At 36.5% G+C, this 21025-nt stretch overlaps 1 protein-coding gene across 3 annotated transcripts in view; it reads right to left on the bottom strand.

Annotated features, from left to right (window-relative positions):
- Positions 1 to 1144: 1144 nt before the first annotated feature.
- Positions 1145 to 21025, bottom strand: part of PTAR1 (protein prenyltransferase alpha subunit repeat containing 1) — a 35439-nt gene continuing 15558 nt past the window's right edge. For 2 of the 3 annotated variants that reach the window (XM_004949155.5, XM_025144932.3), the window contains 4 exons: positions 18684 to 18788; positions 15840 to 16053; positions 11116 to 11432; positions 1145 to 9997 (listed from right to left, as the gene is read on the bottom strand). In XM_004949155.5, the coding sequence (XP_004949212.1) occupies positions 9649 to 9997; positions 11116 to 11432; positions 15840 to 16053; positions 18684 to 18788 (985 nt within the window). In that variant the 3' untranslated portion in view covers positions 1145 to 9648. The remainder of the gene's footprint in view (positions 9998 to 11115; positions 11433 to 15839; positions 16054 to 18683; positions 18789 to 21025) is intronic. The other variant, XM_040656043.2, reaches the window with a different exon arrangement.

A 21025-nucleotide genomic window follows, 5' to 3' on the forward strand; every position in this document is an offset into this window, starting at 1 on the left:
TCATAGCAATGATCTGTTGATTTACACCTTGAAGACACACTTCACTCATTTAAATGAGCAGTCAAATCCACCAAAAAACACATCTCAAGTTACTTACACTTTTTGTGAGCTCTTTGAGATGTTGAAAATTGCAATTTGTCAGCACCACACAAGTATTCTGTATATTTCTTCTGCAGTGAACGTGTTAACTCATTATTTTACAAAATAACACAAGACCAAGTCTTACATGTCTGTTTAATAAGAAAAAATGTATGTCTTTACAGGCACACACGTCTAGGTAAGCTGAAATATTACTATTGGTAATCACTGCCTTTTACTTGCCAAGTAGCACAAGCACATGTAATACATATAGGTATCAATTCAATGTTGTATGTGCTGGCCATGAGAGGCACTGCACTGTGCCCTCCCTTCCACAGCATTCAGTTGTCACCTACACAGTCTGCACTCAAGCTATGTGCAATCAACTCATGAAAAATATTGCTAATGCAAACAAACAAACAAAACTTGATAATTTTGGAAGTTTACAATCTTGTGGGGGCACACTATTAGCTGTTCAGGGCTGCATGTGGCCTATGGGCCATGTGTTGGATACACCCAGTTACCGATAAAGGTGTTAGAGAACACTGGTACCAAGATGGACCTCTGGGGGATACCACTCATCACTGACCCCCACCGGGACATAGAGCCGTTGACCACAACCCTCCAGCCATGACTATCCAACCAATTCCCTACCCGCTGAATAGCCTACTCATCAAATCCGTATCTCTCCCACTTAAGAGATAAGGATGTGGTAAATGACCATGTCAAAGGCCTTTAGAAGTCCAGCTCGACTACATCAGCACTCTTCCTTTGTCCACTAATGTTGTCACTTCATCACAGAAGGCCACATCAGATTGTTCAGGCACGATCTGCTCTCGCTGAAGCCATGCTGGCTGTCTTGGATCACCTCCCCATCTTGCCAGTGCCTAACTGATATCTGCTGATATCACCTAAATTCATGTAAGATTCTTGTTCTTGTTCATATAAGGTTCTCAGTTCTTGTTAAAATAAGCTTATCAACAAAAAGAGATTAGGAACAATAAGGAAGTGTATCTGTTGACAGTGAAATTCTGCTCCAGAGTAAGTACACTGCCAGAGAAAAGAGTTTTTAGGAGATGAAAAGTTTATTTAAAAACTGCCAACATTTAACAAAAACAATTTTACACTATTTTCCATTTTCTACAGAAATACAATAACTTACAGCTGTGCTTAGTATACTTATTACTAATACATATAAAAACAAGTCTGCTGATAAATAAGTTGGGAAAAAAAATTACCAACCACCACCACTAAAATTGTACCTGTAAATTTTGGAAGACATCTGCATAGAATGGTTAGGATGCTAGGGGTATTCTTATTTCTTTTTTAAAATATATTTTCTACTACTAGAATATGTAAAAATATAATCGACATGCAATACAAAATATTTGAGATAAACAAGGTAAAATTCAGTGTGCACAAACGGAAAGCACTGTTAGGATGCCCTCCTATGTTTTTAACTAGACATGAGAGAACCGAACATTTCATATGGTAAAGTTTGAACTTCCCTTTACTGCCAAGCTAAGTTTACAACTGTGAAAATCATTATCTGGCTAGGTTCCACTACAGAAGGATTAAAGAGTGGAGGAGACAGTAACGACAAAGAATTCTAGAACATCTCAAATCAACTAAGTAGATGCATTTTAAAAAGTAGATTAGGTGTTACCTAGTTATGAATATTTGTGAGATGACAGAGTGACAAACGTGCAGTTTATTGTTGCACCATAAATGTGTACAGCACACTTTGAAAACAGTAGAACTTAAGCCATTCGATATTTAAGACTTTCTTCCTTCGGTGTTACACCAGTTATCACACAGCACCTTAAATCTTACCATTCCTCCCTAAGTATCTTGCGTGAAACTCAGCCACTGACCTACACACGTCTTCATATGTAATATCTCCCAAACTCTTTGTTTTTCCAAACAAAACAAAAAACCAAAAAGCTTTCTTAGCTCTTGATACCTGCATAGTACCCATGTTCGTCTCCAGCTGCTCTTTTAAACCTGTAGTACTTCAGAACCTTAACAGTTTCTCTTCAACCACAGTGCTAATGAATATACATTACTCTATCAGATTTTTTTTGTTTTGTCATGAAGTTGTAAATATGACCATATGCCTGAGACACAGAAGTCACTTACAATCCATCACAGTAAATACTTCAGAGCTACCACAGAGTTACTGATATCCTTCCTTCAGTAAGGCTTTATCTTTTGTCAGGAAAGTCAGTAGGAATTTTATCACTCATTTCAACAGAACTTAAATCAATCACTTCTCTCTGGTAAGCAATGACAGGGATGCATGGGAACAGCACAGAGCTGTGCCAGGGATCGTTCAAACTGGACTTTAGGAAATATTTCTTTCCTGTGAGCGTGGTCAAACACTGGAACAGGCTTCCTAGCGTTCAAGAGACATTTGGACAGTGCCCTCAACCACATGCTCTAACTTCTGGTTACTCCTAATGTGGTCAGGCAGTTGGACTACATGATCTCTGAAGATCCTTTGAACTATTTAAATTTCTTCTAAAATCAAGTGCTCAAACCAGTAACAAACTAAAATCCAGATCCTGCAAACTGTTTCTGCAAAAGGAGTCTGAAGTTTATTACTTGCTCATACTAAGCCTATCTAATTAACCCCCCAAGTTAGGTAAATTAAAACCCAAAAGCATTCAAAATGATGAATGTCTTCAACAACAACAAAAATAATTTATTTAAGTGAAAAGAATAACGAGAAAATACTAAAAATAGCATACCAAAATAACAACGTGATGTTTAGATTCAAATATTGATTGCTGGCCTGTGTCCTACATGTCTTCCTAGTCTTCTCTAAGGCTGAAGTACTTCATCAAAATTGAGCCCACCTCTATTCCTTCCTGGGAGACTCACAAAAGTTATCTGGCAAGCAGGACACCAATTGAACACTCCCCAGTCCTCCCAGCTTGCGGGACGTGACCAGCTCTTTCACTGTCTCAAAAATTACCTACAAGCAGTTGGAAGAAACACCACCACGAATCATTTGGTCCGTATAAGCACACGTTTGCCCAGCAATTGTGAAAGGAAGGCAAAGTGCCACAGAAGGGAAGCTCCTTTCAGTAAATTCTGACATCAGCAATGATCTTTCTGGATTCAGAGACTTAAGACAGATACTCCACAGAAGAGAGATGTTCACAGATCACCAGTGTTACATAACAATAGCTGTATGTGGGACGTTTTTCATTCCCGCCCAGACGTAACATGAACACCGTTCCTCCACTTACCCACCTGTACATACACATGCTCACTGTGGGAAAATAAATATAGATAATTCATCCTTACTGATGACAAAAAAAAAAAAAAAAAAAAAAAAAAAGAACTATGACAAAATAGGACCAGTGAAAGATGAACTTAATGCTTTAAAGTCACTACCCTGTAGAACACTGGTCATTTATCACATTACTTTCCAGTGTTTCACTGTTCTCTTACCCTTTCTGCTACAAAACTTAGCATTTATCTAATTTGCCAACAATTGAGATCTCCATAAATTTTACAGTGGTCACAGCTGTGTATCTGAGAATATTTCATAGAAAAAAAAAATTGCAAAATATTGTTTAAAAACTGTTTTTTTTTTCCCTAATATGAAAGCTACGAGAATTAAATATTTTTTTCACATATCTTGATAAAATAAACATTTTTGCTCTACATAGAATAGTATTTTGATGTACATAAGAGTGCTACAAAATTAGTGTTTAATAGCATACTTAAATACTATAGTGCTATCACTGTCATTAATCTTAATGCTACTTAAAACCATTTAAGACACCCATTATTTTTTGTTACATGAAGCTAACAAGACATTCCCAATCACGTTGTACAAGATGACTACCCAGTTTTAAACACAGACATTTCAAAAAAGAAAAACTAGAACGACAGGAAATGAGCATGTTAGATATAAACATATTTTGTCCCATGAAAGCAAGTTTTGGTACTTTGTTTAATTTATGTGACTCTTTTGTATCTAATAGCAAAACCAATACCTTGTTTTTTGCTTTTAATTGAAAAATATATTCATTCTACACAGCCATTTAGGGAATCTTACTGAATTAGTGATGTACCCATTTCAAAAGCAACATGTAGAAAATCTCTTTGTTTCACCGTCATTATGTTCTAATCAGAAAATGCCCTGTGAACAGATATAGGCACCCTCCTGTTTGCTGCTGGCTCACTCTCACCTCCACCTACTGTAGGATTAGCAGCAGGTTTGAGATGGTGCAGATACAGATGCTTAATAAACTTCAGGTAGGAGTTACGCTCTTCAGAACAGTTACATCATGCAAAAGCATATGCTGTCAGTAACTAAAAGCTTTGTTAATTCTAGTATGGACTCCTAACAAAAGTTAATAAATAAATAAATAAAAAATCAGAGCCACGTCGTGTGCCAGCACAGATAGGAGTAAAAAGCACCCATGTAATTTCAACTATGTCCTTGTGAGATACTGAGTAGCTTACTGACTTGTACTGGGAGGCATAGAGACAAAACCCAGCAGCTGCCAGGAGCTGCCTGCAAGACTGCAACAGTAATTTAAGACACAGAATGAAAATATAATGCAGATGAGATGCTAAGGTACAGTATTAGTGTGTGGGTAGACGTAAAACACTATGCCAGACAAAAACGTTAAAAGTCAGCTATTACATGTTTAGCAATTATGTTTTATTTTTAAATCAATAATTATAAACTGTAAAATTGTACCCTAATTCACTGTGATTGACTATGCCCTGAGAATTAACGTTGCACACTAAATATAAGCCACAGAAGGGGTTAGGTTTATACTTCAAAAACATAAACTGCCTACAGGCGATTTCTTGGAAGCACACATTTCCCCCATTTTGTAGAAATACATTGCTTTTTCAGAGGAAAAGATTAACAAAAGTTTATGGTAGTTTTCCCAACTTTAACGACAGCCTGAAGCCTTTTTTTGCCTTTTTTTTTTCTTTTTTCTTTTTTGCCTTTAAAAATTTTTCTTTCAACAACTCTCTGTCCTGTTTTAAACTCTTCTAGGAAACTAGATGGCTTTGTAGGTAAAGCTCTTGCTTTCCACCTCTGAAAGAGGATCTAGGCCTAGCATGAGGCTTCAAAAAAAGCTGAGCGCGACGAACTCCCCATATGGACAATAACAGGAGAACTTTTCGGGAGGTAGTCAGAGTTATCTAAACATGAAATGAGGCCACCTCACTACTCCTTTGCTACATTCTTCTTTTGCTGGTTGGAAGAACAGACAGTAAGTTTGGAAGGAAACACACTCTGGACACATGGGAAAAAAGAAGAAAAATAATCTTAGCCAGGGACACTGACCTTCCTTTGAAGCTAACCTGAATGTTAAGTGCATTTAAGAATAGATGATTTACCCTCTTTCCTTTATACAACATCAAAAAAAAAAGAAGTTCTAACAGTGAAGAACTCTTATCCCCAGATGAACAGGACAAACGTAAAAAAATCATATCTACATTCCACTTCACTGCTTGTTTTCCAAAACTGCCCAACAGTTGTTTTATTTTTTTCCATCCCCACACTACAGTGCAAAGACTTGCTTCCCACTAGATACAAAAAAAAAACCCCTAAAGAACATTATTATCTCACAGAAGGCAAGACAGAACAAAAAAACCCCACAGAATCTTGTACAAAAACTCAATCATCATGTCTCTGAAGACTCACTGCTTAAATTATTCTGTAGTCGCCACATTTTATGCATTGTAGGATTTGTCATTCTGAAGAAGTATGCTTGCTGAGTCTGCCTAGACAGACAATACCCTTCGTTTCTGCTCATCTGTATTACACAATACTGTTTAAAAATTAATTATCTACTTATTTAGTAAAAACTTCACTCCTGCCCACAGATTCTAGCTACATATTCTAATAAAGTAGGACTAGCACAAACTGGAAATGCTGAAATTCTGATTGTAAAACATATTCTGAGCTTCTTTACTATGTTAGCACTTTGCTTATTTGTCTTAAAACAAGTTAATTAAACAGCATAAATTAACAATTTACTTTTCTCCACATTTAAACGTCACAAGAATTTGATTGTATAAAGAATGTGTAATAAGTCAACAAAACACTAATAATCAGGTAGGAGGAGATTAACAAATACTAATCTGAGCAGCTACAGTGATGTGTTCTAACATTAACTTTATATAACTTTACTGAAGTTCTATCTAATGCTGCTGTTGTTCCAGTGACTGTAACACACAAAATAACAAATGCCAGTGAAATAATAGCTAATGTAGCAGCAGCAGAGAATTCATCCCATTATTACATCCATTCTAATTTCTGTAGTTTCAAATTGCATTTGTTCCTCAAAACCTTATTTCTAGCAGAAAAAAAATTTCTACAAGAGTTAATCCAGTGAACAAAAAGAATTTGCATCAATATAAAGCATGTATCACAGCAGAAAAAAAAAATCAGTAAAGATGCTGAACTTTGTAAGAAGATGATTAAAGACTGTACAGAATTGATTTTCTAACTGAAGGAACCTACAGAGAGTTAATGCCTTATATTCTGCAGCTTCTGTTGGACATTTTCTTCATGAGAATGTTCATTGACTCCATGAAAATACCCTAGCCTCTAAAACACAAAGTGAATTAAACACTTTGCTTAACCTGTACCCAGCAACATCTATATATGTTAACCACCAATGTCCTGAACCACTCTTCTTTTTTTTAAGTCATGTCCAAGACAGACTCTGAACTAATACTGAATCAGTATGTTCCAAAGATCACAGTTTTAGAATATCATGTTCTGAGTTTAATACAATTTGCTGAAAGTATCTTTTCAGTCATCTCATGTAAGAGGCTTCAGGACACTGTCAGCATGATCTAATTTAGTTATCCATTTTCTTCTTCAATATAACTTACAATTAGAATGAAAAATAAAGCCTTTTTTGTCAGCTTATTGTTTGCATGTCCTTCAAAATGGAAAATATGGCTTGTTTCAATTAAATTCATTTTTATTGTTTAGTTCTTTGTTCAGGAAAGTCAGGTCTGAAAACACCTCTAAAAGCAGCAATTCACTCAATTAAAAAAGTTGGGAGTATTTCCATCAGGTATAGGTTTTCTAACTCTGGACTCATACTACAGCCACCGATGGTTTTTTACGCAAGTAATAAAAATATTAGCAACATCGATAATCATCATTCTCAGAACATGTAAGTATGAATGCACAATGCAACTTTGTTTATACAGGACCAAACCTTGCTGCTGCTGACAAAAATAGCAACTGCACACATGCATTTGAGGGCACCTGTTTGATCTTAAGTGCTCATGTCAGAAAGATAGTCAAATTCAATAGGACAGTATTTCCATGACGTAGCTTTAAGAAAGCCAATGAAGCCTCCAGATTACAGTCTGAAAGAACTATATAGTGGATTTTAAGTTGTATTCTAGCATAAATCTTGCAAGCTCCTTTAAAAATAGCTATTAGTCCAGTGCAGGAAGAAAGCATTTCTTCCACAGCTCAAGAAATATTTCACATCCTGCTCCCATATCCTAGTCTTCTGCTGCCTGCTTCTATTATTCTTACCAAGAGGTAATTTTTGCAAAGGTAAACAAAGAAAACACAATTAAGTTACTCTCTAACTACTGGAAGATCATGAACATGGCCCTTCATAGACTGTCACCTGATGTCACACGTTCCAATTTCATACTAGTCATTAATGGGGTGTCTGTAATCAAGCTGACTGAGGTTACTGCACATGCCTTAACAAACCTTTAATGCACAAAACACACTGTGCCCACTGGGATGGGTGTAAATTTTTGCTCCAGTTAAGTTCTTCAGTTTAGACTCCAGTTTGCACCTGAATCTACCCATTTTTCAGTGATCACATAGAAAACACCTTATGGCATAATAATCCTCTTAAGCCATTCCCACACTTGTTTCACACATCAATTACATTCTTCTGCAATCAAAACCAGCAACCATAATGCAACCCAAGAAGCCATATAATATATACCTAGCTACAGGGGCAAGTGTAGTTGCTCATGAAGACAAAACTTTGCCGGGAAGATTCTTCAGCCCAAATCAGTCTTATCTAGGTATTATAAACACAAGAGCATATATTTATTTAAAGTAATCTTTATCCACCAAATTATTTAGCACTGTTGGAATTCCACGTCTCAAGTGCTTTTCTTCTTTTCAAGTGGTAAGTTTTTGAGCAGGCTACGTGTCTTTTAATTCCACTTTCTTGTTCTTTCTCTCTGCCCAACAGTAACAGCAGCTTCAAACTGATCATGGTAAGGAGGCACTTTGGGCAGGAAAAATAAGTAGCAATTTTGGCGAAGATTCTAGCTTGAAAATCTCATCCCCTTAGTTAATATTCTCTGTTTGGAACAGAGGTAATGCTGCCATTGTACAAACCTCTACAGTTGTACAACATTTCCTCCCAGAAGTCCCTTATAAAGACAACTCCTAAGGAAATGACAAAACAAACCATTCACGTTTAATTTCACTGGAATAGAAATGTGTATTAAATCCCCTTAAATTTTATAGTTACATAAAGAGAGGTCCTATGGTTGGAGAAGTGCAATGAAGAAAGGAGTCACAGAAGCCCTGCAGAAGAACAAAAGCAAAGAGATAGTCCTGTCCTGCTGTCCTTTTTTGAACTGTGTAGTCTCAACAACCAGTCAGCAGAATTATTTTTTCACTCACCATCTACTGGGTTTGTACAGTCTTGGTTAAGCATACGTTATCAATGTGTGACACAGCAGGCTGAGATTCTGTAGTGTACATAATACATTCAGAAAAGTGTATCAAGTGTCATTAATTCTGAATTGTTGAGGTAAAATAAATAAATAAATACAAATTAAGAAGTTAAGGAAGTCTGCTCTATGAAAAATATTCCCAAATATAGCTCTAACTGTGTTTGTGTCAGAAAATACTTCATTTTCCTGCAACTCCTTTTCAGAATTTCAGCTTCAGACTTTCTTATCAAACTCACTTAACAACTAATAAGGAAAAAAAAAACCTAGTCACAATAATAAAAGGCATGACTCCAGGGCTCTTAGTTCTTTAAGGAAGAAACTCTGCAGCCTGGTGTTCTACCAAAGGTAGCTAATACAACAGTAATAGTAGTCACTGAATACAGTCTGGATCCATTAAGATATGAGCAAGATCTAGTACAGTAAACAGGAACTACCTGGAACCAGGCTAAGCGGGCACTGACAGATTCTCTTATTCTTTTTCCAGACACTGTTTCAAAAGCAGACAACTTTGCCCCCCCACCTCTTTTTCTTAAAAACCACACCATTCAGAGTCCACCTTAATGCAGAAGTTAAAAATTAAGACAACGGCATGGCAGAAAGCTGGCATAGGTAGAAAACCAGTGACTTCTTAAAAAGATGAAAGAATAACAAATGGCATTTGCTTAACAAAATATATGCCAGTTTAATAAATAAAGTGACAGACTCGTACTGTTAAGTTTTAGGACTGACCAGTAAAAGAGTGAGAAACACATAGTTAGCTAACACTTGCAACCAAGACATGCACTTGTGTCTGAAAAAAAGAATATTGCACTAAAAAAACTCTCAAGGCTTTAAATTCTTCCTTCACTGACCTAAAAAAGTAACTAACCATTTCCTGTAAGCAGTAGCAAACCTGGCTTGGTCCACGTCTCTGCAAGTTGATAAAACTTTTTCTATAAACCTGTATTCCACTTCAGGGCCAAGAGAGTCCTGCATTGGAGCACGCTTCAGGCGTTTTGTTTCTTGAGTATAACCTTGTTTGCTGCTGGATTCATTCAAACCATCAACATCCATAGCTTGTGCCATGTGGCTTGTCGCAGGATTGGGGTGTGAATTATGCAAAGTTTCATCACTGCTGTCCACAGATGAGACCACCACACTCAGAAGAGGAAGTTTGTTGATTAAATGGTGCTGAAGGTAAAACACACGCCTCCTTCAGAGGAAAAGGAAGAAAAAGAAAAAACACATGCTGATAATAATCTGCTGTTGCTGCTGAAGAGCTGAATTTGCCACCACACCATATTACTCAATACACAGCAAAACAGCGTACCCAATGCAGATAGAGCGAATGTGATAACCTCAAGTAGAACTGGAAATTAACCACTGTACTGATTGTACTAATGTGCTGATCTCAGTAATAAAATTTGCATTACCATCCAGCAAATTATTCCTTATACACTGTTACACAAAATGTAAACTTCACCTCTTTCACTCGCAAAGAGGTATCACTGCACAAAATCTGCTGTCACAGTTCACACTCTACAAAACAAGCCTTTCTGTTCAGCCTAGACAAAACTTTTTGAAGAAGCCAGCAGGAATTTCATTATGGAAAGCAACTTTTGCATGTATATGCTTGCAGGCTTATAAAAGCTGCACCCCCGCAATCCCCACAGATATGTTCTGCAATTACAGAATTAGGTAGGAATACAATCCTGAAACCAACTAGTCTTGGATTTTAAGAAAAAGGACAGATTTAGTTATTGGAAAAGGTGCTGCACCTCATGCAATACACGTCTTTAGTTCTAACTGCTTTAACAGCACACATTCATCCTGTTCAGCTTTGCCACTGTGCTTTCTAAGTGAGCCAAGCCTGCTAACCAACACATAGTGGATCACAGCCAAAATTATATATATATTCATTTGTTTTGGTAGCAAAAGAAAAAGTCTCAGTGTCACTTTGGCAAACTCACTATTACCTCGTCAGGTATATATATATATACACAGCTGGCAAAGCAGAATTTTTCTACAGCTGATCCTTCTTCTTCATGTTTCTTGCTACATCTTTTGCCCTTTAAACATATTAAGTGTGAGGAGGCACTTGCACAAACTACAGGGATATGTGGAGCCGACAAGATACTTAACCAAATCAATTTTTCCATTCAAAAGCTCTGATTATTCTCTTGAACGTTTTCCAAAGGCTCAAGACATAGTAGCTCAGAAATTGTTAACTGAGTGGTACCTTTTTAAATCAGAAAAATTACTAATTTGGAAATTCCAGGCAAAGAATAATCCAATAACCAGGAGGATGCTCTTTTGCCCAAGTCCTCTTACCTATGACACCACAAGGTTTCATGCCCTGGGTAAGTGTCGATCAGATCAGTGCAGAAATCCAACTCCTCCTCTAAATAGCGGGGGATATCCACACTCTGCTCCTCCACACAAACAGCTTCTGCTCCTTCACATTCCTCCTCCGTTTGAAGGCTAGAATTTTGCTCATTTCCCATTTGATTTTGTACCAGTGTATTATCATCATTCACAGTTCTGCCTATCAAGGACTTGAGTAAGAACTGGCGATAATGAAATCCACTGTGGTCTGAGACATGCATGGAAACCCAGTATTTAGTGGAAGAAAGTTCATCAAGGAGAATCTGAAACAAAAAGCAGCAACAGCTATCAACCAGAGTAAAGAAGAAATCTATCGCCACTGTTTTTTTATTGAGGTCACCTCTACTCTGGGGTTTTCAGTGGAACAGATTGCCCAGAGAAGCTGTGGATGCCCCATCTCTGGAGGCATTCAAGGCCAGGCTGGATGTGGCTCTGGGAAACCTGGTCTAGTGATTGGCAACCCTGCACATAGCAGGGGGGTTGAAACTAGATGATCTTTAAAGTCTTTTTCAACCCAGGCCATTTCATGGTTTTCAAAGCTCACAGTCAGCATTTAAGAACAAACAGAGCAAAATGAAAGAAACACTGAACCTTTTCCACTGTGTAATGGCAGGTATCTTGGCATCCATGCACTGAAGAAACTATACGTATTACGTAATTTCAAAAAAACACACAAACAAGAACACTAGGAAACAAGCAATAGTCAAAACCTCAAAATGGCTAGGTACAAAGACTGCAAGAGTGAGAGGCAGAAAGCACATAGATGTTATTAATTTGAAGTACTTTAATCTTTGCCTAGTGAATGACGTGTTAATGTATTAAGAGACTGAAAAAGGAAAAAAGATTTACAGTAATTCATACTTTCATTTTCTGTGACCATAACACATTCTAAGTCCTACAGACTGTGGAATACAAGAGTGTTTGTCTACAATTAAGATGCTTCACTTACAATAGACATTTGGTGAACCCTCAGAAAGGCTATCAAAGAATGCTTCCATTATCGACTACAGCTGTATTTATAACATAGCTGGCACCTAAGAATTTTATCTTAACTATAAGCATTTTTAAACCTTCATTTCTAGCCAGGAAGAGGAGTTTCACTAATGAACAAACCTTCTTTTGCTTTAGTTTCTTGTAATAGAATTAACATCTACACACCTTAATTGCATTGCTCATTCTGTGAAATTTAAACTCTCAGAAAGTTTAAAGCTGTATCTTTTTCATTTACTTTTAAAGACTGTATATAGCCTTACTAGTATATTCTTGCTTTAACATCTTTAAAGCTGCTTTAAGCTACCTTCATCACTTAACAGGACCGAGTGATGCAAAGCTACTTTCACAGGCTAAGTCTTTTCCATTTGTCTCCTGCAGCACAAGAGGAACAGCCTCCCAGAAAGAAAAAAGAAATAGCATATGTACAAGGCTAGCTACACAGACCCTTCACTGTCCATCTATTCTAAAAGATACTATAACAAAAACAAATAGTACCTTCTACGTGAGGTACATCTTGGAAAGACAGACCAGCAGCATCTTATAAATCAGTAAACTGAAATGCACTACTAAGTAATTTCCTGTTACTTGGTGAGGTCTATTACTCCATGAAGTTGGTCACTTAATAAATAGGAATGTAGAAAAAGCAGAGGTTTCATACCATTGTTGTCCCTGTCTTCAACACCAGTGATAGGCCTTGGGGCACCAGGAGTCCCAAGTTGGAGGATTGTGACTGCTGTAATGGATAAATTCCCAGCCAACCCCAAATTGGTGTACAATTTGCTGGTTGAGCTGGATGCAGCCAGACACTAGTGGTTCCCTAGGGCTCCACTTTCTTCAATGTTTTTATAAATGATCTCGCCACAGGACTTGAATACATGCTGAGTAAGTGTACTGGTGATACTGAATTAAGGGGAGCTGTACTATGATTCTCGGTTGACTATGATTCTACACTGACTTTCTACAGGGTAGAGAGGCCTTGCAGAGAGATCCTGAAAAACTGGAGGGCTAGGTAATCACCAACTGCATGAAATTTAAGAAGAATAAGTGCTGGATTCTTTATGTGGGACAGAGCAATCCTGGGTATGTGTACAGACTGAGGTCCCTAGGTGCACCCACCAGAGCAGGGCAGGCTGAGGGGAGGCCTCACGGCGGCCTGCAGCTCCTCAGAGGGAGTGGAGGGGCAGTGCTGTGCTCTGCTCTCTGTGACAGTCTGCTATCTGTGACAGATAAGAGGTAACAGCACGGAGCTGTGTCAGGGGAGCATCAGGCTGGTGTTCAGGAAAAGGTTCTTCACCTTAGGGTGGCGGGGAACTGCAATGGGCTGCTCAGAGCAGTGGTCACAGCACCAAGTTGCTGGAGTTCAAGGAGCATTTGGCCAACACTCTTGATCATAGTGCTTGATTTTTGGGTGGTCCTGTGTGAAGCTGGACTTGATTCCTGCAGGTTCCTTCTAACTTTGGATAATCTATGATTCCACACATGGAACTCTTAATGGGTGCTAAAACATCTCATTCCCAGTTCTGCAATTTCTCTATTCTCAGGAGACCTTAATTTACTATTTCAAATTTCCGAACATTAAAATTTTAAGATCCTATTAAAAACAACATAAGGCTTAAGAGTGACATCAGAAAAATCAGACCATCCTTTAATCAGCAGGAACTGGTACTACGCACATTATGTTCAACTTAGATCTCTGGATAATCTGATTCATTTGAGCAACAAGCTTGTAAGCTACAAAGTTACAGGGGAACATTATAATTGGATATTTTTACTCCCTGCATAAAACAAAGTAAACAGAATGACTCACAGCATCACTCCTTGTCTGATCCAGAAAACCTGGTTTAGAAAAATTGAAAAAAATTCACTTTCTAACACTGACTTTAAAGTTACTTATTTACAAATTTTATCCCAAATTTCATTCTATCTTTTATGTTCCACATTTTCCTGATTTTCTGTATCTAAGATAACTAATGTAAAGCCATTTGAAGAGATGCATCAGTGATATCATGAAAAAAATATCTAAAATCATTATGGATATTTTAGAATTCTACAATCAATATGGAAGCCAGTTGGACAAAATCAGAGCAACCATCACCTCCTTGTTAACCAACCTAAAGAGAAGATCAACAGGAAATCTGGGGGCAGCTACCAAGGCAGGCAGAGTTGGGAACAATCTCACAAACTTCAGACATTTCTCCACAGATTTTTTGTGACTTAACACAACAAGCACTGACAAGTACCAATGAATTAAACCACCAGACAAATTCCAACTCTGAGAAGAGTTATTCCTATCAAGATGCAACTATATATTTACTTTAATTATTAAGGAACAGCAAATGCAAAAAACAATCATGATGTTATCACACACTTCGAACTACTGTCAACTAGAGCACAAAACTACTGAGTCTTAATTAAAAATGCCAGAATTTTTTGCTCACTTCTCCCTCACACTTTTCATAAACTTCTCAAAGATTTACGTAAATATCTCTATTTCTTATTAACAGATCTCTAATTTCTACCCTCCAAGCTAATCTCGTAACACTAAGTTTTCCATATTCACATTTTCATACCTTACTTAGCAGATGAGTCTGAATGCTGGGTTGTCTCACTGTCTGGAGCATACTTGCTATTTACTACCAATATGATACAGATTTTTTTTTAAAGTTTTTCAGGTAAAAATTAACAGGAAACATCCAGTTGCTAACAGTAGCTGGCCCACCAAACTTAACAATAAAAGCTCTACCGACTCAGCCTCTTCTAAATTTCTCCCTTTCCTCTCCTGAAGATTTACAGCAAAATACTGTCACTGATGATAAAAATGCTAGAGATCTGTCATTTTATCAACTTAATATTCATAATGAATTCACATATCAGCTTAGAAACCACAGTATTAAACTGTCCATATAATTTTAGGTCATCTCACAGTAAATTAGTTCAATTTTTCACAGGTCTTGTTTTAGATACTACCACGTGATATGAAATATTCTATTTCATCTAAGTTTTACATATATTAAATATTATATATTAAATATTCACATAATAATATACAATATACAAGACTGCTGGAGCTAGAATTGCATTGGCAGCAGTGGTCTGATCAAAGATGCTGTTGGAGTTGAAGAAACTTACTATCAGCACTACTATGCTTTCTCTGTAATTCCTGCTGTCTTTACTTAATACTTCAATATCCCGACTTGAAAGAAAAGCAGAATAAGGTAGGAAAAAAAGATATCACATTACAGTATCAAAATAATATAATACCAGTAATGTGTTATCCTTTCATTTTATTAGGAAATTCAAAATTAGTGTTATGAAATATATTTTTACTTCCTTCTTTGTTTTAGCTGACATAGTTATATCTATTCTCCACCACTAAGTACCAAAAGATGACAGAACTTTATTGTACATGCACAAAAAAGATCTCTTTCTTACCTGCAGAACAACCTGCCTACACTTAGGAAAAACACAAACCAATATACATTGCAATATTTTGCCATTTTTAGAAAGCATACTTTAGTTGCCTGAACTCACATAATACGACAGATGAATAGTAATCCATCCATGTTAGAGGATCTGCTTGGCAAATCACACTGCTTTTTTTTAATACTTTTTTCTTCTTCTTTTTCTTTTTCTTAAGTCAAGGAAAATGAAAGACTTTATTCATTACTGTATTTTACCTTGATAGTCAGCTTTCCCACATTCTGTAAAACCCAGATGCGATGGGACCAGGCATTGTAGTTGCTTGGGTATCTCCCAGCAGCTTCAGAGCAGACGTCCATTTCCTCCTGCACTAGTCGGTGAATTCTCTCCACAGGTGCTGCTCCCAGGTTTCCTTTATTCACAAGAACAGGCAAGGAGTTCTCCTGAATTAGCTGCTGCAGCACCCATCGTCTGGTTAGGGTTAAACAACGTAGAGCATTAATGATGAGAGACCAATTTTTAGAGAAAGTCATTGTTTTTTGATTTATATTAAAAAAAAAAAAAATCAAGCTTTTCTTAGATTTCCATGATCTGAACTATGCTGTAACTAGATGCTAAATAAGTAGGAAACATAAGCATCTGGATTGTTCCCATACTGAAATCGATGACCTTATGATCACGTCAAAATAATTTCTGTCATATTTCCTTATTAGTGCACCACTAGTAGTCATGGCTACCTACAGCATACTAAAAGGAAAAAAAAAGAACAAACTTATGAAAACAGTGCAAAGTCTGTGTGTGATTTCTCATGAATTCTTCTTTTAGAGGTTTGTACAGTACTAAAATAACGTTTAAAAAAAATAGGCAGAAAAAAATGACTCAAGAAAGACATGAACTGTACTTTTTGTACATTTTCACACTTCTCAGTAGTGAATACTGCAAGCAAAATTAGTTTCTGTACATCATCACCAGAACGAAAATGTACAACATTGAAGGTTTCAGAGGCTATGAGCAAAACTGAAAAACAAAGGTACCTTTACTACTGAATTATACATATTTGATTTGAAGTCACTGAGAAGAACGGCTTCCTATACAGCTTTGCAATTCTATTTTGGACTGACTTATATTTTTAGATGAGAGCTGCATTATGGGAGGTACCCCCAGTGATGCAGAAAACATACACCTGCAGGCTCTACCAAAAACTGTTGATAATGGCAGATATCCACACAGCAGCACATGTATAGAGAGTGGCAATGGGACTATGTGGAACAGCCTGGAAAGCTGGACATTCTTCAGTGTGAGACACTGGAGTTTTTCTACTTGGTATGAACTCACACATCAGTTATAAGAACAATTCATAGCTACCTCATGAAAGTGCAAGTCCAAAAAAAATTAAATTAAAATCGAGAGTTCTACTTTGCAATTCATCATCCATAAAATAGCAAAAGAATATAAGGAATTATTACCATTTTGCCTTTTCTTTCAGGTATTTTAAGCAAGATTTAAACTACTGGAAGACAATACTAATAACTGTAATCCAAGTATTACCATCTAGTATTTCTAACTTCAATCAGAAAGAAATAGGAAATTCTAAATGTATTTAGGCAGGAAAAGTAACCACATAAAGTCATCCCCTTAATAAAAGGTAGATAATATTTCATTATTATTGACTTCCAAGGAAAACCATAAATGAAAAATAAAAGACAAATCATTTCGATATTAATACTGTTATTATTTCTGTTTCTTAAAATGAAGACTGTTTATAAAATAATAAATTCAGAAAAAAATGACTTCATAGTCTCTGTGGCTTAAAAAAAAAAAAAGATAAAATCTGAGTTGTTTTCTTGACTTTTTTCATTTTGGCATCTTTAGTGAGTGCATTTGCCACATGTAAGAAGCTGGATATGTTCAAAACATTTTTTATTTCCTACATTGTAATGTTGTTGCTGAATCAATACTACCAAGATAGAAATTAATGTAAACTAAGGTAATACTCTACGGGGTAGGTAACACCTCACAATATTTCATTTATTGCCTTCTGTGTAAACTTCAAGAATATTAAGCCCATTCATTCAAAAAGAAGAGTTTACCAGTAACTCCTTTGTGCAAAAATTCATGTGTTATCATCAAGACTGAAACTTTACTTATGCTTCTGATAGAACATGAATTCCCTAATGGGATATCAACTTTATGGTTGTCTCAATACTGTATATGTGAAATGTAAATATTATAAACTGCCTTCTAATGTACGCCATTCAAACATTTTGCAGGTTGTCTGTAAAATAATGAATAATAACATAAAAACATATTAAGAAAAATCATGCACATATCAAGAAATTTTATCACAAAACTGAACAGTATACCTATGCTTCACTCAGCTGTGCTACAGGCCTATTTACGTATACTCAGTCATGACTAAGATAGTTAGCTGTGTGTGTTTGAATAATTTTGTAGTCACATTATTAAAAAAAAAAAATGTACTCTATTATCTTAATATTTAGTACTGACAATTTAATGGCATTGAGTATGTTAGAAATGATAAAAACAAATTCACCAAAACAAAAAGAGAAGCAAAGAAATGGAATTCAACATCAATTTGGGTTATAAGAATTACCTTCTATAGATTCTTGTCTTCCTGAAATGTCTACAAACAAACAGTACAGCAGTAACTAGGGGGCGGGGAGGGGGGGAGCAGAGGAGAGCAACCCATATTGCTCTAATACCTGCTACTGATGAAATCAGAAATCTCGGGATGAGAATTTTAAGAGCTGAAAGATATGATAAATCCTTAGTAAAAATAATCCCACATCCAAAGCTTACTGGAAAAAAAAAAGATTCCACAAAGATGTGCATATGATTTTAATTCTAAGTGTAGAATACAGAAATGCATCTTCAAAAGTCAAAGGACTGAGTTTCATAGTGACGGGCTCAAACACTCCACCGTATTTCTAGGTGTCCTCTTACATCCAGCATCCTCCTTAACCCAAACACAGGGGAAACAAAAAACAACAAACAAACAAACAAAACCCCCCCAAAAAACCCAACAAAACCTCCCAAAAAAAGAATGTTTAGCGAAGCAATGTAAGGCAAGGGAAACAAACCTATGAATCCATGTTTCTGGACTCTTTGGAAACTTGGTTAGCGCCAGTTTTCCAAGATGCAAATCTTTAAGTGGACTTAAAGTGCCAGAAAGTATTAATTCTTTCCTACAAAAGATAAAATAAATTCGTATGAATAAAGGATGTAATCTGAAAACAAACCACAAATCCCATACAGCATGGCTTTTTTTTTTTTTTTTAATAGAATAGAATTTGGTGGATTAATCCACTGCACTCAGCTATATGCAGGCTCTGCTATTCAACCACAGTCAGCAAAATAAACCCCAATCACATAACTTTATCTTAATACGTTCAACCCGTTGTTACTCCGCTCTAACAACAATAAAAAATTGCTAAGTCAATTCTTTAATTATTATTTTTTTGAGCGTGGCTCTCTATCACATTTTCTGTAACTAACAAAAAAACCCACAGTTTGGGCTACATGTTATGCCTGCTAACAATACTGTTGTTTTTACTGTATGCTCTAGAAAAACCTTATTAACACGAATTCCTTCTCTTTTCATTAACATAAGGACAGCTGAGAGAGTTACATCTATATTTAAACATCCTTCCTGAAATTCAACTTTCAGAACACTCTGCAAATTTGGAAACGCTTTTACTCCTGCAGACAGCCTCCCCACACACATTTAACTTTTTCACACGCAATTTTTAAATATGGCTCAAGACATAGTAACAAGGATTCCCCAATTTAGAAGGAGGGAAGAAATATTCCGTGCGTAGAATATTTTTCAAAATTACTAGAAAGGCAGAAATCAGAAAATTTACTCATGTGTAAAACACCTTCTTGTTTCAAAATGAAAAAAAAAATCTACCCTAGCAAAACTTAATGCTCATTCAACATAAGCTCTCCCAGAGCACCTCCTACACAGACACAGAAGAGTGAAAGTCTGAATTGTATCTGTTTTTCCTTCTTTACACAGAGTTCCCTGCTTCACATCTTGTTTGCTTTTCTGGATTTAGAAATCTCCCTGCCCCTCCCAAGGGTATTTGAAAACATCATCCTGTCACTGGTTAATGCACGAACGTTCCCTTCCACATCCTATTCTCCAATCTACTTTAGAGTCACTTTGAAGTAAAGATAGAGAGAATTCCAAAGTTACCATATGATTATGGGAAACATACCTGTCTCAGAACCTTCAGTAGTTAGAATTAAAAACTCAGCAGGAGCAATGTTGGTATTTTTATTTTTGTTTTTAAATAACGTAGCTTTCATCATAATGACATGCATGGCACCATCATAATGATACGCATGGCAACAGGTTATGTGAGAGGTGCACTATACTGTGAACGGTATTTCACCCATTTTCTTGGTGGGGAGGGAGAGGAACAGGCAGTATGGAAAGAAAACTGCTATGAAAAAAAACTTTACCTACTATCTCCTGTAGGAGAAAATCTGAAACGCTTTTCATGTGCATCATGTTTTTAATGACACCTCTGAAGTCAGTGATATCTCATAGGAAAGCTTTGAATTTTCAAAGCTTCTTGATATCTGATGCCTTTTGGCTTTTGATCAATTATAGACGTCAGAAGGCATTTCAACAAGAACAGTAATATCTATGAAAATTTACTTCACAATCAGTTACATACATGTTTTGGTCATTTTTAGCTTAAAAGATTTTTCATCATAAAAGCGGATGATAAATTATGATCAGTGACTGCAAGCATCTTGTTGCACGTTCTATATAACAGGAATTTCTATCTCAGTTCAAGAAATGACACTTACATGTCTGCTATTTCTTAGCATGCTTTCCTAGATCACACAATAGCTCTTGCTCAGTTCTCCCTCCTTAGTTTCTACCCCTCTGCAGCTTTCCAGTTCCTTCTAATTAAAATAAACAAACACCTAACCTCTGTAGGCATATTACAATGTTCAGAATAGCTCCAAAGAGAAGACAGTTTATTGGCTTCTAGCCAGTAATATATTTCAAATTTTACATTCTCCAGTCCTTCACTAACCATACACAACTTTCCATGATTGTCAGTTGTGAACTCAAATGCTTATTAGCCTTCCCTACTGCCACTCCAGTCATGCTCTGCCAAGCCCTGTCCACTCTCCAAGGAAAAGCTTTCCTCTTCCTACTCTCAAACCCTCTTTCTGGCCATCCAGGTTCAATACTGTTGGATCAATCACTACCTATGAAGCTCTCAGCAGAGAACTCAACACAGGAAACATGGATTATCTGAACCTAAAATGATGCAATTATTAGATTACAGGAAGCTCTCTATGGGAAGGGCTGCTGCTGTTAATCTTTTTATTTTTAGGCTTAGAATCTATGATGCTTTTTTCCCCTTGCAAATAAAACAGGGAATTTATGTGCCAAGAA

This window comes from Gallus gallus, chromosome Z (genome assembly GCF_016699485.2).
Source record: "Gallus gallus isolate bGalGal1 chromosome Z, bGalGal1.mat.broiler.GRCg7b, whole genome shotgun sequence".
Taxonomy (NCBI): Eukaryota; Metazoa; Chordata; class Aves; order Galliformes; family Phasianidae; genus Gallus; species Gallus gallus.